We start from the raw sequence: 18,408 nt of genomic DNA, 5'->3' as shown, positions 1-18,408 counted from the left end.
CTTTGCTCATGGAGTACAGTACCTTCTTTGATGTGAGCGTGGCATGCTGGACAGTCCTGTGCCCATCTCTTTTATCTCACAGTCGATACTAAAATTCATCAGCAAGACCTTGAGAGTGTCTTTGTACCACTTCTGACTAGCGTGTGAGTGTTTGCCTTGTGCAAATTCTCTGTTTTTTAAGTAAGGTTGCATTTGACATTCAGACTATGTGGGTGAACCCATTGGAGTTGAGCTCTCTGAAGTAGAGTTTGAAAGCTTGGCAGTTCAACTTAAGAAAAGACCAGATAATCTTCAGGATCTTTCTGAAACAATTCAAGTGAAAATGGTTCAGTTTTCTGTCATGGCACTTATAGATTGTCCAAGTTTCTTTTTTTCTTTTCTTTTCTTTCTTCCTTCCTTCCTTCCTTTCTCCTTCCCTCCATCCTCTCCTCTTCTCTTCTTTTTCTTCTTTTCTCTCTCTGTCTTTCTTTCTCTCCTCTATCTCTCTCCCTTGCTCCCTCCCTTCCTCCTTTCTTCCCTCTCTCTCTTTCTTTTTTCTTTTCTTTCTTTCTTCCTTTTTTAAACAAAATTCTTGTTAAAAAAAAAAAACACGAAAAGTTAAGCAAAAGAAATTCCCACATTGGCCATGTCCAAAAACATCTTACCTCTCTGGTAGGAGACGTAGCCTCTTCATTTCAGATGGGGATTCTGATACCCAAAGTGCTGAAGGGTTTGGTTAATGGACAGATAAGAGTTTCTGACGTGAAAATGTGATGTAGCCATGGTGTCTTGGAACCCAGGAAGGGAGGTGGCAAACAGGGAAGGCTGGGAAATGTGTCATTCGGTGCTTCAGGCCTTTAATTACTAACTGGAGCCCTGAAGTTTTGGTCTACATAGCCAGAGGTTATACAAATACATATTCCCTCACTCTATACATATACACACATCACTACCTGGTGGCAGAAGAGCAGAATCAGCAGCTGGAATGGAAAGGGAAACTTTGGGTTTCCACACTTTCAGGTACCTAATAAGAATGGCTTAGGCTAAAAACGTAATATAGTAAAAGTAGGGTGAGATGTCGGGGGAGAGTGGGTGAGAGAAGTTGCTCTCCTCTCACTCTGTGCCCATTTAGAGAGTGGGGTGAATCTAGGAACTCCTTAGTGTGTATCTTCATCAGCACAGTCCTCTCTTCCCATTAGGCCTTTTTATCCAGTATCAATCTTGCTCATGTCATACATTATATTCTCCCCAGAGTGTCTACCCACCAAACTGGAGGCCTCCCTCTATTTCTTTTTATTATCTTGGGGGTCGGAAGGCCGTTTGAACCCTCTGGCCATCTTCTCTAGCCATGTAAGTTCCTAACGTGGACTTGTCTTTTATGCTTTTATTCTTTTCTTCTCCATTTTGAAAGCCATCATTGTTAACCTCAATCATCCCCCTTTTCTACTCTTCCCCAGTAACACCCCCAAGAATAGAGGACTTCCAGAAATATAGCTTTACAGGCAGGGAAGGACCCTGGAGCTGAAATCCAGAGGTCTGAGTTTGAATCCTGCTTCAGTTACTTCCATAATAATAATCGCAAAATTTATTAAGCACCTATTGTGTGCCTCTGACATGAACCTGTGCTGTGAGCCGTTGCCAGTCACTAAATCTCTTATGGTTTTAGGCAATTCTCCTAAAAAATCCTTAGACTTTGTGTGTGTCATGGCCCCAAGGGTGTGTCTGTGGATGTTTAACGATGGACTCTCTAGACAATACTTTTTCATGTTAATATTTTCTCCATCACTTTCTTAAGTCTAGACAAGCAACAAAACAATAAACCAATCCCTGATTTGTTGGGTTTGTCCATTTCCTAGATGTAATACTCATTCAGAAAAGGTAATAATCTCCTCTCACAGGCCATGTCTGAGCAGGCTCCGCCCCTTTGACAGTTTAGTGAAAGCTCTGGATCTTTTTTTTTTTTTTTTTGCTCTGTACCTTTTCTATGAAAAAAGTCGCTTTTAAATGCATAAAATAGAGGATTGCAAAAAAAAAAATTATATTGAATTGTCAAAAGAGTTTTTTAAAGTTCATATACTCCGGGTCAAGAACTCCTGCTCCAAAACTATACATGGTAGGGAGGGTGGCCAATTGAAATCGTAAAGGGGGGCGCCTAAAACAGTGGTTCTGAAAATATGGTCAATAGTTTCCCCAGGACCCTTTCAGGGGACCCAGAAAACCAAACGTATTTTCACAATAGTATTGGGACGTAAGACTGGAAATAGCCATAGATGGAACCACCGAAACAAAAGCTCTTGGCGGTCTCAGTTTTGTAAGAATATTAAGAGATCCTGAGACCAGAAAGTTCCAGTGCCCTAGAATTTAGGTCCCGGATCTAGACGGAGCAAATCCGAGGCTCACTAGCTGTGTGGCCCTGGGCAAGTCACTTAACTCCAATTGCCTCAGCAAAAAAAAAAATCCGAGGCTCAGTCCCTGCCCGCCCTGGAACTGCGCCGTCCCTCAAGGAGTCAGGATTCTGTTAGGCAAACAAATGGAACGAAGTAACCCCGAAGGGATACAAAGTAGATCCAGGGGGGTCTCGGAAGGGGGCTCTCGGCGCTGGAGGGAACGGGGCGGCTTTAATGGGAAGGATTGGTCTGATCGGAGGCGGAAAGAAAGCTAAGGATTCTAGAGGGCGGAGGTGAAGGAGAGGGGGAGGGGGAGGGAGCCGGTCAGTGCCAAGGCTGAGAGGCCAGACGAGCTGAGTCCGGACAGAAAGATGGCTGTGATTGGACGTATTTCTAGAGCGCTTGCCACGCGGCACTGAGCCCCTTGGAGGTGCACAATCACCCCAGAGTTTAAGGGTCGATCCGAGAGAGCTTGGGTAAGTACCCTCTCCGTGCCTCAGTTTCTTCCTCTGTAAAATGAAGCAGGAAGAGCTCTAAGTCCATGCTACTTGGACAGCCGCGGCTTTGGGCGCGACATCTCTTCCTCCCCGCTGCTTTCCCCTCTCTCCCTCGAGGTTCCTCAGCTTTCCCTCCAGCCCCCGCGGGTCCGGCGGCCTGGAGCACACCTGGAGCATATATTATGTTAATGAGCTCCTCGCCCCGCCCCCGCCGGCCCAGCCGCTTGGCAGGAGACCGGGGGCGGGGCCTGGATGGGCGGGGCGGGTCATGCTAATCAGAGCGCCCCACTGCGCGGGCCGGACGCCGGAGGCAGCGGGCGGCGGCGGGCGGGGCGGACTGGCAGCGGCGGCCGCGGCGATGGCCGGGGCGCTGGCGGGGCTGGCCGGGGGCTTCCCCGGGCCGCGTGCGGAGCCGGCGCCGGACTCGGACTCGGACACGGACTCGGAGGGGCCGGGCCCCCGGCGCGGGGCCGCCTCACTGCTCCGCTCCCCGCAGGTCATCCACAGCGGCCACTTCATGGTGTCGTCGCCGCACAGCGACGCGGTGCCCCGGCGTGGCTCCCAAGAGGGGCCCGTGGGGCCCGCGGACTTCGGGCCGCGCAGCATTGACCCCACGCTCACCCGTCTCTTCGAGTGCATGAGCCTGGCCTACAGGTGAGCCGGAACGAGCAGGGCTCGAGGTGGGGAACCCCCCCCCCCCGGGTGCCGAGGCTCGACTCCCCCAGAGCCCGCTGCCCCCCTCGCTGGGTTGTTCCCGCCCGTCCCAAGGTCTTCCGTTCTTCTCGGACCCGCGGCCACCCCCCCAAAGCCCGTGTCCCCTTCACCGGGCTACCCCATAACCTCACCCCCCACACACACATACCCGGGACACGCGGCCACCCTTCCGCGGGCACCTCGGGGCGTACACGCCGGAGCTCCTCCTCTCTGGCCCGCCCCAAACCCCAGCACCCTCCACCCCCGTCACCCCGGGGACCCAGGAACCGAGGTCGCCTTCGGAGCTGCCGCTACTCTAGAGCTATCCCGGGATGCGCCCCCCTCCTTCCCCTTCGGGGCCTCTCCCCGCTCTCGTGGCGTCGGAGCCCGATCCGGACAGAACCGACGCAGCCCCACCTCCCGGACCTCCCCCCACTGGTTATATTCTGGGCTCAGCCACGGGACCTTTCCTACAGACCCGCATTTTAGGGATCTGCGTTCCTGGACACCTCGGGAAAACGCACCAGAACTTCTTGGTGCCTCCCGAAATCCCCCAAGTTTCCTCACAAATTCCCACCATGCCCAGGGACAGAGCAAGTCCACAGTAAAGCAGGGCTGTCTACCCTCCCCCCCTGATGGCCGTAGTCATACCCGCAGAGTCCCCTCCTCAGAATTCCCAGCCCGCTGCCCATTTCCTGCCTGGACCCTCACTGCCCTCCCAGAGTCTCACCGAGCCCCCGCAAGCGCCATTCTCTCACCTCGGAACTGTCATCTTCCTTCTCCTCAAAACTCGCACCATCTGCGCGCCTCCAGGCTCCTCCTCCCCCAGAAACTCCTGGCCCCTTCCTAGTGCGGAGGGACCTTCCTCTGCCCACTCCCAAGGTGCCCACTAAGAACCTCGCCCAGTTGTGACTTCCCCTGGGAAGTTCCCCTGTCCTAGAGGAAGCTACTGGTAGGGCTTCCCTGCCAGGCTGGAGCCTCCAGCCCCATTTCTCCTGGCAGCAGGCACAGCGCAGGAAGTCTGTCCCAGCAGGGGGCGCTGCAGGCCGCTTGGGGGACCCGGGTCTGGGATGGGCCAGTGGTCCCAGCTGCTCCAGGTCTGGAGGGAGGGCTGGGCTGGGCAGTGGGGAACTGGTGGTCCCAGAGGTGGCACCTCTCCACTGCCTCGGAGCTTGGAGCAGAGGGGTCCAACCTAGAACCTCAAAGGGAACACTGGGGGGAGGGGGCTGACTGAGAACGGGTGGCAGCCTGTGGGGTGGAAGTCTGCGTCCAGCCAGCTCCAAGCTGGGTGCATAGGAACCCCTTTCCCTGCCCCCTTCCTGGCCAAGTGCCCTGGATGTCCCAGAGCAAAGTTCCCAGAGCAAAGAACAGAACAATCCAGGGATTGGGATAAATTATCAACTGGGAATAGGAGAGGAGAAAGGGGGATAGGCCGACCTTGATCCTCTCTCTGCAAATATCTCTCCCTCCCTCCCTCCCCCCTTCTGAGAACCGCTGGCATCCGTTGCTCGCCCTTCCCCCTGCCCTCAAACACCCAGGGGTCCTGGCAAAGGGAGGAGAGTCGCCTCCCTTCAGTTCCAGAAGGGAACATGGCAAGGGGGCGGTGGAGGGGCTCTTTTTGATCAACCGGGGGATTGGAGCCCTTGTTCCCGATGCCGAAAATCTATTGGCCAGGCGAGCAGCGGGTAACCTTGGCCCACATAAGTTGGCACGATGCCCAGGTCATGTTGCAACTCGATCGGCTGGGTGGCCAGGACCAATGTGGAAAGTTCAAATTCCCACCTCAGCTCTCCCCCTCCCTCTTCCTCCCAGGTCACAGGACAGTCTGGGGCATCTCAGGTCCTGAGTATGGTCTCGCCCTAAAAGAAGTTAGGGTCCTTTCTGTCCCTTAACACCCCCCCCCAAAAAAAAAGGTCCCTGGCCTGTGGAAGGTCAGATCTCAGGGAGAGGCCTTCAGACACTGGCCACTGTTTCTCCCAGAAGACAAGGCAGAGGGCAGGGTGTTCCCTACAAATACTCAGCCAGGTTTCTGACTGTCCCTACGGTACAAGGGATCCATGCGTGGGATGAGTTTCTTTGAGCCCTTCAGCCCCTCGGTGCTGTTCCTCCTTCTTTGCCCTCCCTGCTGTCCTGTCCTGCCTTCAGCTTTGGGGACAGGTGGACTGTGGGCCAAGGCTTGGGGGATGGGTCTCACTCTGGGATTGGCCACTGAAAGTCCTGTCCCTCCTCCAAAGAAAAGATTTCCCTTTGACAAGCCAGCTCCTTTCCCCCCCCCCCCCCCCCCCCCCACCCATGGCTTCAGTCCCTCTGCTTCCCCTCCCCCCGTGGTAACACATGTGCTCTAAAAATAGTCCAAGCTGCCCAGAGAGGCAGTGTCACAAGAACCCAGGAGTCCTGTCTCCTAATGTTGAGCAAAGGTGCAAGTGGGCAGTCCCAGACCCCAGACAGGCACAGTCCCAGGATGTGAGCTCCGAGGGGTCCCCACCACCTCCAGCCTAGGAGGTGGCAAAGCTCCTAACCGGCCTCCTCGATCCGGGCAGTCGCCCTCTGTCAGCAGCACTGAGGATGTAATCTGTAACCAAGTGTCCTTGTGTTGGGGTTTGTGGGGAGGCTGAAGGAAGATTGGGCGAGTTCAGAATGTTGAAAATGGCGCTCGATCATAGGCAGTCAGAATTTAAACCCGGGACAAGACTGTTAACAGATTCGGTCTCAGTTTGCACTTCTGTAAAATAGGGATAATACTTGCAGCTTTCACCAGGTGATTGTAGGGCTCAAACGAAGTCACAGGTTAAGTGTTTTGCAAGCTTTAAAGTTTTCTATGAATAATGTTAGCTATTTTTCTTGGAAACTCCTTGCTATTCCTTCTCCCTAGCCCTGGCTTGGAGTGGGGAGTGCTAGGAAGCTGGAGGTGATAAATACTAAGAATGAGAGCCTAACACTGGGGATTGAGAGGGAGGAGGAGATCCAGCCACTGGAGAGGCTCAGCAATCAGCAGAGGCGAGATAATGGCAGTTTCCTGAAGGAAGAATTAGAAACCTAGAGAAGTTCACCAGCATTTGAGGGGTTCTCCAAAGTTTTCAGAGGGGCCTTATATATAGTCTCATTTAAGCCTCCCAGTAGCCCCGGAAAGGAGGGAGTGCAGGTAAAGGCTGGCCTTATGATTTCAATGCTATCAGAACTCCCAGGTGAGGAAACCCTCCACTGATGCAGCCAGCGCCTCCTCTGCAACTTGTAGTCTGAGAAGGTTGTCTGCAGGGTGAGTCACTTGCCTAGCATCCCACAGCCAGTATGAGTTAGAGACAAGGCTTGAATCCAGATCTTCCTGGTTCTGAGCTACCCCTTTATCCGTACACCACCACTGCCTCCCTACAGATAGTGTTATCCCCATTTTCTAGATAACAAACAGAGGCTCGGACTTTTATGAATTGCCTTTGGTTACACAGTTATTTCTGGATCAAGTGTTATCTCCATTTAATAGATGAGAAAAAAGGCTCAGGAAATATAATTGTGAATTGCCGGTGGATTTACACAATTTGTAAAGTAAAAGGCGTACCTTGTCCAGAATCATGCTAAGCTATGCTTGGCAATACCCTAACTGTCCCTGAAGGGACTTCCCTTTGGGGAAGAAAATAACAATGATTCCGATCCATTCAGAGGAAGATGATGGGGAGTCTGGGACTGGGAGTACTTAACCTAGAGAAGAATAGGCCTGGGGAATGTATGGAAAGAACTGTCAAATGGGAAAGGGAGTCGTCTATTCAGAAAACATTTATTAAATGCCTTCCATGTTTAGAGTATCATCTGTGCTGTAAGAGTGCTGTAAATGTTTAATGTGGTCAGGAGCCTGTAAAGTTGAGAAAGGGGAAAAACATGGTCTCTGCCTTCATGGAGTTTACTATTTTAGTAAAAGGGCAAGAGGCAGTTGAAAATAATCCTAATCAGGGCAGCTAGGTGGCGCAGTGGATAGAGCGCTAGCCCTGAACTATCTGATCTCAGACACTTAACACTTCCTAGCTGTGTGACCCTGGGCAAGTCACTTAACCCCAATTGCCAGAGAGAGAGAATATCCTATCCTTATCTGCAATGTTACCTCTGCCCTTTGGAGCTGAAGTTCAAGGGGAAGGCCATAAGTCTCCCATTTCATCCAGGGTCATCTCCAGTCATCCTGATCTATATCTGGCCATGGGACCTGAATGATACTGGAGGGGAAAGTGAGGCAGGTGACTTTGCCCAGCCCTCCCTCACATAAATACAATTGGTTTGCATGTCATAGCATCACTTCCCTGATGTCATGGTCCTCTTAGGACAAAAGACAACATTATGGACCAAAGATATCAAGGAGACAACATGGAGAAGGTAGTTTGGAGGTAGGTTTGAAAGGAATTAAACAGGAAGAGAAGAGCATTGTAGGAACAGAGGAGGGCAGAAGGGAAGGGATGGACGTGAGAGAGTTCAGGGCAAGCCGAGAGGCAGGTCAGCTCAGCTGATGTATCATGGAGACCGGCCAAAAGCAGGAAGATGGTTGACAGAATGTCCAAGGCAAGAAACACCAGGGAGACTTCTTTGCCCACTGAGCAAGAAGGATAATGTAAAGTGAAGCTGGAAATGTAGGTTGGAGGCAGATCCTGAAGGGTTTTAAATAATCAGCAAAGGAGTGAGGGTTTGATCCTAGGGACCATAGGGAACCAATCAGGTTTATGGAGTAGGAGTGTTACATAGATCTGTACTTCAGGAAAGCCACATGGAGAAGGGATTTGAGAGGGAAGAGGTTGGGGAGAGGAGACGGGGTAGGAGGCTCCTGCAAGGAAGAGGTTGGGGAGAGGAGATGGGGTAGGAGGCTCCTGCAAGGAAGAGGTTGGGGAGAGGAGATGGGGTAGGAGGCTCCTGCAAGGAAGAGGTTGGGGAGAGGAGATGGGGTAGGAGGCTCCTGCAAGGAAGAGGTTGGGGAGAGGAGACGGGGTAGGAGGTTCCTACAATGACCCTGACCAGAAGTAATAAGGGCCTGCATTAGGGCACTAGACCTCTGCCACATCAGAAACGTGTTTTTTCCCAGATTGCACAGTGCTGACAGAGCTGGGCAAATCCAGGCATCCTGCCTTTTGGTCTCGGAGTCTAGCTCCTTCCTCCTCCTTCTTCCATGCTCTGTATTGGTCCAGGTGACTAAGTTCTTCACGTAATTAGGAAAAACAACTTTGGCAACACTCCCCTAAAGATCAAGTCATCGAATGAGAGAGTGCAGAAAGGACACAGGGATCCTCAAGAGTGATCCTCTCAGCCATGTAGAACTGGGTCCCAGGACTCAACTATGGGCTAGGTGACAGGCTCGGCCAACCTGTACTTTTCAAGCCAGAAGTTGAAATTAAGTGGTTCCTCCTTCCCCCCTTTATCATCCACCTCCATCACAGTCTCAGTAGAGGAAGAAATATCCATCCATTATCCAAATCACGTATTGTAGTGAAAGTTGGCCAGTCTCCAAGGATGGCACCCCACCACGCCAAGCTCCATATCAGACCTTTGTCCAGCACACTCATGCCTGGGTGGGGCTTCTTCCCAGCTACCCACCAAAGTTCTGGACAGCCAGCTGGGTACCTCCTCCGTCCTTAATTGGTACTCCAACTGGATGGCAGCACATATATAGATAAAAAAGTCAAAATGGAATGATCAAAGGAAACCATACTCAGGATCGCTGAGTATAAAATATCCAAATAAAGAAACTGAGTACAGAGTATCTTGTGCTTAAAAGGATATGTAGTTTTTAAGTCCTTTTGGATTTTCTCTGATCCTGTTGGGGTTTTCTTGGCAAAGATAATGCAGTGGTTTGTAACTTCTCCGGCTCATTCTACAGATGAGGAAACTGAGGCATAAAGGGTTAAATGACTTGTCCAGGGTCACACAGCTAGTGTCTAAGGGTCAAATTTGAACTCAGGTTCTCCTGACTTTGGACGAGTGCTCTGTCCATTGCCCCAAAAAGATAAGAGATCACAATTATTGATACAAAACAGGATGGAAGAGGGAGAGAACAAGTAGGCAATTCCAGATACAAATCTCAAATAATCAGTTGTCGAACAGCTGGACACCAGTAAGCTTGTACTGAGCCCATGTAGGTTAAGATTCCAGTCTTTAGGATGTGTTCCGTGCACTAGCAGACCCCACAGTGTACACAACTGCTGGCATTTGTGAAGTCCCCTTATATGGTTTTTCCCTCTAAACTGGAGAGACCAAGTAATCCTAACCCAAAAGTTGGTCCCTGCGGGGGGTGGGGGGCAGGGCTCCACTTTAGCCTTTAGGCTAATCAAGTGGCTTTGATATCCCTGATCAAGCCAGCTCTTCCCCTTCCCCGCTTTCTGTTCCCCATCATCCCCATCTTCTTCACCTCCTTAGGTTGTTAAAGTGTTTGCCAGCAAAGGCTTCGCAATCTCCTCCCTTTCCTTTCAAAGCTTTTACCCTGACCCCTCCAGCCTGGGTCCATTTCTCCTTGGCCTGTCAGTGAAAGCTGACTCAGGGTTCTAGAGTGCTGGATTCGGAGCCCAGAAGACCCCCATTCAAATCGTGCCTCCAACGCTTTTTAGCTCTGTGATCCTGATCAAACCACTTAACCACTCTGGGTCTCAGTTTCCTTATCTGTAAAACAAGAGGCTTGGGCGCTTCCAGGCCTGAGATCCCCAGATGGCAAAAGTGAAGCTCTGTTTGTGGGGCATGAAGGGGTTTCAAGCCCCCCCTTCCCGCCCCCCATTTCTTCTTCCTTCCCAGATGGTGTTTTGTTTCTGGGGCATGAGCCTGGTATTATGTACACTGTGTTAGAGCAATGAGGCCCTCACTGCTGGGGCCTTGGCCCAGCCCCCTCCAGCTGCTGCTGAGCAAATACACAGCCTGGATACCAGGGAAGGCCCAGATGGGGGTGGAGAGGGGGCCGCAGGAGAGCTAGGGCTGGAGCCCAGATAAGTGCAGATCCTCATACAAACACAGGGGCAGGGGGAGGGGCGCCACAGCCTTCCCATAAGCCAACTCCAATCTTAGAGCTTCTTCCCAAGCCCCGGGACTAAAGTAGGAAAGGAACAGAATTCCTTGAGGAACAGAGGAAGGCTGTAGAGCTTAGAGGCTCAAGAGTCAGAGCACCTGAGTGCAACATTCTACTTCTGTCCCCTAGGCAAATCACATTATTCTCCTGTGCCTCAGTTTCCCCTCCTGTAAAAGGTCTTCTGAGATCCCCCTATGAGTCTGAGGTCTTTGGGGCCTGTGCAGGAGAGAGAATCATTGATAGTATCTATTCTCCAAGGTACCAGGCTGGCTTGAACTCGTCCCAGAGCATATTCTGGGGCGAGCTTTAACTAGCATAGGGCAAACATAGATTGACCTCAGACTGTTATCATAGGAGGGGCGTGCTTTCCTTCTCCCTGACCTCATTTCATGATATTTCCCAGAGAAAAACTGGGACTCGAGCAGCTGGACACCATCCAGAGACTTGGATTCTAGGCAACATGCCTCGCCTGACCCCGCTGGAAGGGCACAGGGGGCTGTGCCAGGCCAAGAGCTCCTTATGGGGGGGTGACTTTTTTCCTTCCAAAAGTCCCCCTGCAACCGTGCAGATAAGGCAGGACCCAGGTGTCTCTCTCCCTAGCAGAGGTTATCAGGAGTCTGGGAGCAGTATCCAGGACAAGGGGTGCTCTGGGATTGAGGAAACCGGGAGGAAACCAGGACTGAGGAATGCTGGGAGAGAAAAGAAGATACTGAAAAGTGAAGGGGAGAAACCACCCCGTCTTGTGCCTCTCCTCTATTTCCCTGCCCTTCGCGCTTCCCGTCCCAGCCAGGCCGAACATGTCTCATTTCTCATTACATGTCTCTTTTGGGACTAATCTGATAAAGTAATTTTAACTAAGGTGTTAATGACTGATCCCGAGTTAATGTGTCATCATGTTTCCCAGATACTATAAATATAAAACTGGGAATGTTGACGGTGGAAGAGGCAAATTGGGATTTGTGGAGAATCAATCAATTACCATTTATTAAACCCTTACTGTATATATGGCACTATGCTAAGAATTGGAGATATTAAAACAAAAGTGAAACAGGCCTTGTCTCAAGGAGCTTACGTTGTAGTGCAAGAAGCAATCTACATACATCTTTGGGTATACAGAATAAATACAAAATGAATACAATGGGGGAAAGGGGATATGGGATAGTTGGTGGGAGGGAGGAAAAGCTTACTGTACTTGGACAGAGACTGAAAGGAAAGCAGGGATTCTATGAGGGAGATGTGAGGTAGGAGTGTAGACCAGACCGGGCGGGGAGTCGGGAGATAGAACATTCTGGATGAGAAATGGCAAATGGGCGAATATGACTGGACTATAGAAGGGAAAAAAAGAGCCTCAAGTATAAGGAGAGTGGGAAGGGAAATTGGGAAGAGTCTTCCGTACCAAAGAAAGGTGTTTATATATGGCAATAGGGAGCCTGGAGTTTATTATAGGAGAGTGACTTGGGCCAAATTACACTTTGGGCAAACTCACTGGAGCAGCTGTTTGGAGGCTGTATTGGAGTGAGAAGAGGCTCAGGGCAGGGTGCCCTCTTAGCAGGCTATTGTCAAAGTCTGAGAAGTGACTTTCCCAAGATTCCACTGGGAATCGGTAATAAATCCAAGCCAGGATTCCAGTCTCTTGATTCGGGGACATGATATTTTCACTAAGCCACCTCATAATGCAGATTTTAATGAGGTTTTGGGGTTTGAGTGAAAGGTGGGGATTTCAGAGATGGTGACAGACGTGTGGGGAAGGTGGGGGGGTGGTAATAGAGGACTTAAGGGTCACTGCCAGCGCCAGATCCCAGGTGCCCGCCTGCTGCCATTGTTATAGGACTGGAAGTGTGGGCATCTGAAATTCTCCTGGAGGTAGGTGGTACCCAGAGCTGGGAGAGAGAGGGCTGGCTTTTCTCCCTTCTGTCCCTCTGTCCTCCCTGACCCAGATCTGCTCTGCCCCTCACAGTGGGAAACTGGTATCTCCCAAGTGGAAGAACTTCAAAGGCCTGAAGCTACTCTGCAGGGACAAGATTCGCCTCAACAACGCCATCTGGAGGGCCTGGTACATCCAGTGTGAGTGGGGGAGGGCATCGGGGGGCTGCGGGCAGCTGGGCTGGGGCCTCCATTTTCCTCTGCTCCTCACCTCAGTCCACACCAAGCCTTGTGCTTATCTTACGGTCATGGCTTCTCCAGAAAGCCTCCCAGATTGACTCTGGTTAGACGCCTACTAGCATAGATTTGGAGTGGAGTCAATCATAGGATCAGAAATTTGGAAGAAGAAGGGACTTTAGGGGTCAAATCCCTCCTCTGACAAACCGTTAGAATCCTGGCAGCTGGCATTCAACTGTGAGACATTGAGCCTCAGTTTCCCCATCTGTAAATTGAGGGACTTGGATTAGTTAGCTTCTAAGGTCTCTTGGCAGCTCTGATCCTAAGACCATCCAGTTCATTCTTTGACACAAGAAGACACTAAGGACTTAAGGGATCAAGGTGCTTGTTTAAGTGCCATAGGTAGGTAGTAGTGGAATTCGAACCCCTCTCCCTCTGACTCTAAATATGGTGCCCTGCTCACTACACAACAGTGGGTGCTTGACTCTGAGCAGCAGTTGCATCCCAGGGGTCAGATCCATAGTCCATTGGGGTCAGATCCATAGTCCATCGAGCTCCAGATTTTGTCAGTCAGGTTGAGGGAATCTAAAGTCACCCCTTACATCATCTGAGGTTAAAGGTGAGCCTCACCTCTTTGTACTCTCAGCCAACTAAGGCTTGTCCATATATGCCTGCGATCTGCTCATATACTCAGCCTATCCCCTCTCGAGGGGGACTGAGCTCATTTCCCCGCCCCCCCATCACACTCCAGGTGCTCATAGTCAAGGTAACCTGGGTTCAAGTCCAACTTTGAACATGTCTCCTCGGTGACCTGAAACAAGTTTTTGTGGCCTGGGCAACAGGTTGTAGAGAAAATGTTGGTCTACCTTAGTGAACGGAATTGCCTCATCCTGAAGTTTCCCTACATTAAGGAAATCCCAAGTTTGATCTGGTCCTAATCCCCACAGGCATCTGAAAGTTTTCTTTTAGCCCCGGCGGTAGCTGCAAGGTTTTAATCAGGAAGCATTTCTTTAGCACCTACTCTGTGCCGCACTTTGGGAAAGGAATAAGTATACAGTGCCTACTGTGTGCCAAGCACTGTGCTTAGCACTTTTTATAAATATCTCATTGGATGATTTTTCATGAGGGGTACAAAGATCAAAATGAAAGAGTCCTAAATAAAACTCGAAGCAAAGTCACGGCCTTCTCTTCAGATGCTACAACATTGTACTTGAAGTCAGAGAGATCTGGATTCAAATTTCACTTCAGATATTTACTAACTGTATAGTTCTGGGCAAGCAGCCTCAATCTTCTGACTTGTAAAATGGGAAGGGTTTAACCAGTGATCTCTAAGAGCCCTTCCAGGTTCAGATCGATGTTCTTGTGATCTGCTAATCTTTTGTGGCACAATAGAATGAGAGCCCTGGAGTGATAGAGCTGGAAGGGAATTTTAATATCAGCTAATGTAAAGATTCTTAATCCAGGAGTCTGTGAACTTTAAAAAAAATTCAAATAAAAAAAACATATTTAGGTCCCTATATTTCAGCATAATTGTGGTCATCTTATGTCAGTGGTTCTCAAAGTCTGGTCCAGAGCATCCTGGGAATCTCTGAAATCCTTTCAGAGAGTCTATAAATTCATAATTGGTTTTTATTTTTAATGTGATCAATATCTATAACTATAAACCACAGAAACAAAAACTCCTTGGACAAAAAAAATCCTCTATCATTTTTAATAGGATAAAGATATTGAGAACAAAAGTTTGAGGACCACTATTTATGTATTTTATTCTATCCATTTAAAAGCTTGATTCTGAGAAGGGTCCACAGACTTTCCTAGACTGCTCCCACTTCCTCCCCTCCCCCCCCCCAGCAAGAGTCAAGGATACACATATGGAAAAGCCTTGAGTGACATATCCACCTTACTTAGCTAAGGGCAGTTTGAAGCAGGTGAGGTCTAATGAGGTCTAACTTTACTTCTGAGATGGTGTGAGGGTGTGACCTTAGGTTCCACCCATTCATCCTACGTGTGGGAAAGCATCAGATCACATCCCCCTTTCCACTTCTCATGGGCTCAGAAACCTCTCCAGTGGGCTAGGTCACTGCTGCTTCAGCTCCCAGAAAGGCTGCCAGAGAAAGGCAAGCATGGGCTTTCTGTAAGAAAGGCTGCCAGAGAAAGGCAAGCACGGGCTTTCTGTAAGAAAGGCAGCACTGTGCAAGAGGAAGCTCTTTGGTTACTGTGGGATCTTGGGAAAACACTTTCTCTTGTTGATCCTCACTTGAAATATCTGTGAAGGAAGAGGTTGGTTTAGATGCACTCTGAGATCCCTTCCATTTCTAAAGATGTTGGAGGCTGTCAGTGTGGGAGGCTGCATGGTAGACTCTCATCTCGGGACCACCCAGCTCAGTTCAGAGATTCACCAACTGAATGGCCAAAAATGATTTTCTGCTGTAGCAGCTCTGAAAACTGTCAACCAAGTTATAGAAGGGTTGTAATCTATACTACCAGAGGATCTGCTCCCAGCCACAAAATCATAGAATTTCCAAAGGGAGGTAGATAATGCAAAGTATGATTGGTTCCTCATTTTGCAGCTGAAGAAACTGAGGTACAGCTAGTTGTAAAGGGTAGAGTCAGGCCCTGAACCAGGTCTGAACTCCCTGAACCTGCTGTTCTTTCCATTACTGTTTCAGCAAGTGGTTTTGGTGACGATCCCGCCCTGTGCTCCATTCTTCTCATATTTATTAGCATTTACATCGTGATTTAAGGTTTGAAAGGGGCTTTTAAAATATCGATTCATTGTCTCCTCACTGTAACTCTGAGGGGTAGATAGTATCATTATCGATATTTTGCAGATTAAGAAATTGAGGCAGACAGAATGGAAAGACAGGAGGAGAAGTCGATAATAACCTCCCTTACTAGAGACAGGAGGATGGACTAGCCTCCAAGAGACTGAGCAATATGGATGACTTCCTTCCTTCTAGACTTGTCCTTTCCCACTGTCTTCTCTGTCCAGGACATCCTTTGAGCTCCTTCCCTCTGGACCTTCTCTAGTTCCCTGAGTCTAGAATCGAAAGAACTTAGGTCTTCTAGGTGTGGAGGAAGGAAAATGCAGCTCTCTTGCTGACCCCTTCTCTAATGCCTACATAATGATGGATGGTTTGCCTCCTGGGCCCTCCTCCAAGCTTGAGACCTGGGAGCTTAGGAGGACTCTCCCACTGAGCACAGGCTCGGTGTCTTCAAAGGCTTGCCTCCCTCCTCCAATAATAGCTTACTTGGAATTGGGGGGTGGGGGGGAGTAAACATGTGAAACCGGAGATAGAGGGTGGAAGAGAAGTGGGGTCATCTCTTCTCTAAGGTCCTATCTTGCAGGCTCGATTCCTAGGTTCCTACATGAAAATTGGAGGAGACCTCAGAGGCCAGCTAGTCCAAGTCCCTCATTTCACATAAAAGGAAACTGAGGCTCAATCTGATTAAGTAACTTGCCCTAAGTCACCTAGGTAGTAAGCCTGAGTGTAGGAATTTGAACTCAGATCCTCTAGCTGTAGAATCAGTCTCTCTCCATTATACAACTCCATAGCTATTTCCCAGATATTCCCTTTACCTTCTTGGCAAGGTTCCCAGAGCTCCTGGAGGTAAGAGTGCCTACTTGGGGAGGCATCTGGGGCAAAACAGAGGTAAGACTTGAACCCAGATCTTTCTATCTCGAAGGCTAGCTCTCTGCTCACCACAATGTGCCATCTCCCTTGATTTATTAGTTTGTTTTCATTTTGTTGTTGTTTGGGGTCGGGGGAATCTGGATTGAGTATTTTGCCCAGGGTCCCACAGCTAGTCGGCCAGATTGGAACTCTGGTCTTCCTGACCACAGGGCTGGTGCTCTATCCACTCCCTCCTGATTTGTTAATATTAATATTAATATTAGTGTAAATATTAATAATCCTATTAATTAATGTAATATTAAGTTTCACAATTCTATTAATATTTACATTATAATATTAATAGTCATAATACTATCATATTCATATTAATCCATGTTAATATTAATAGTCATAATAACATCAATCTTCCTATTCATGTTGATATTAATATTCATGATTCTATTAATATTAGTTGATATTAATAGTCATAATAATAGTACTAAAGAGGAAGTCTAGCACAGAAGAGAGAGTTCTCTTGTGCAGTTCTCCTGCTGGGCGCGGAACTTTTGGGAAGGAAGCAGTGGCAATAGCACCTCACGTCATCCTCTGGCGTGGTTCCATAGGGGAGCCCAGCTGTGGACGCAGAGAACCCGGGACCTCGCCTTCTGGGGTTCCAGTCTCCTGATCTAGAACACGAAGAGGTTGGACTAGACGGCCTCAGAGGGCGGCCTTCTCTGCTTCTAGGACTGAGCCAAAGTTCTCCTTTCATTCCTTCATCAAGCATCTGTTGAGTGTCCTTTGGGGCTTGGCCCTGGGTCATCTAAGGGAGCTCCAGGAACTGTGGGCTTTGGACCTTGGCCTTGAGGGGCTTCCCCTGCAGCAGGAGATACGCACACACACACACACACACACACACACACACACACGCACACGCACACGCACGCGCATGCACACAGTGCACACAAAAATAACTCATAATAGCCGAAACAGCAGAATGATCCGTTTCTGATCAAATCTATGATTCCATAAGTATTGTAGAGAATTATTAGAGATGAATTGGAGATGCCGATGCATCTCGGCAACTGTTTTGAAGTTTATAGTCGTAGGGGAGTACTGAAAGGTTACCCAGCATTCCGTGGCTAGGCTGTGGTAGGGGCAGGGTCTGAACCAGCGCCTTCTGTGAAGTGAAGGGGACACACAGTTGGTGCTATGACCCAAAAGGCGGAGGATGGGGCCGCTAGGTGGCGCAGTGGATAGAGCACCAGCTCTGAAGTCAGGAGTTCAAAGCTGGTCTCAGACACTTAACACTTCCTAGCTGTGTGACCCTGGGCGAGTGGCTTAATCCTAATTGCTTCAGGAGGAAAAAAAGATGGAGGATAAAATCTGGGTGCCTTCAGGGAGAAGGAGGGCTTGGAATGGGCCTGGGATCACGCTGGAATTGTTAGTGAGTGGTTGCCATTGCTCATTGGGAGTATCCTGGGGAGGGAGGCTGGGAGAACAGAAGTCTCCCGTGGCCTGACTTGGCCAACCTCCTTCCTAGATGTCCAGCGGAGGAAGAGCCCGGTCTGTGGCTTTGTGACCCCTCTGCAGGGATCCGAGGCTGATGAGCACCGGAAACCAGAGGTATTTGAGAGGACCCCCCCCACCCCCGCAGAGCAGACTCCTCCAGCCCCAAACCTCTCCCTCAAGGGTGACTGACGTGGCCCACCCCGACAGGGGCCAGCCTGACTCTGGGCTACCCTAACTGGGGCGGCAGGAGGCGGGGACAGAGTGGGGCTGGCTGAGGTGGAGGGAAGGGAAGAATTGGGAAGGGGCTCCTGGGAGGTCTTGGGCCTCCGTGCCTCCCTCCCCACAGCCGTCCTCCTCCTCCCAGGCTGTGGTGCTGGAGGGGAATTACTGGAAGCGGAGGATTGAAGTTGTCATGCGAGAGTACCACAAGTGGCGGATTTACTACAAGAAGCGGGTGAGTGGGAGAGGGCCTCCCCCCAGCAGCCAGAGCCTGGTCCCTCCAGGACGCGCCCCCCCCCAGCCGCTCGGGATGGGAGCCCCAGCTCCTGCTGCCCTTCCCCACCTTCCCAGACCCCCACCTTCCCTTCCCTGGATGGCAATCCCTTTCTCTA

At 50.1% G+C, this 18,408-nt stretch overlaps 1 protein-coding gene across 3 annotated transcripts in view; it reads left to right on the top strand.

The window, feature by feature from the left end:
- The first annotated feature begins 3,206 nt into the window (after positions 1-3,206).
- MLXIPL (MLX interacting protein like) overlaps positions 3,207-18,408 on the top strand; it is a 28,387-nt gene continuing 13,185 nt past the window's right edge. For all 3 annotated transcript variants that reach the window (XM_051991915.1, XM_051991914.1, XM_051991913.1), the window contains exons 1-4: positions 3,207-3,517; positions 12,532-12,638; positions 17,829-17,911; positions 18,162-18,251. In XM_051991915.1, coding sequence (XP_051847875.1) covers positions 3,222-3,517; positions 12,532-12,638; positions 17,829-17,911; positions 18,162-18,251 — 576 coding nt within the window. In that variant the 5' untranslated portion in view covers positions 3,207-3,221. The remainder of the gene's footprint in view (positions 3,518-12,531; positions 12,639-17,828; positions 17,912-18,161; positions 18,252-18,408) is intronic.

The sequence above is a fragment of the Antechinus flavipes genome, chromosome 4, assembly GCF_016432865.1.
Source record: "Antechinus flavipes isolate AdamAnt ecotype Samford, QLD, Australia chromosome 4, AdamAnt_v2, whole genome shotgun sequence".
Taxonomy (NCBI): domain Eukaryota; kingdom Metazoa; phylum Chordata; class Mammalia; order Dasyuromorphia; family Dasyuridae; genus Antechinus; species Antechinus flavipes.
Note: the sequence above shows the minus strand (reverse complement) of the source record. Positions and strands in the feature narration are given on the sequence as shown.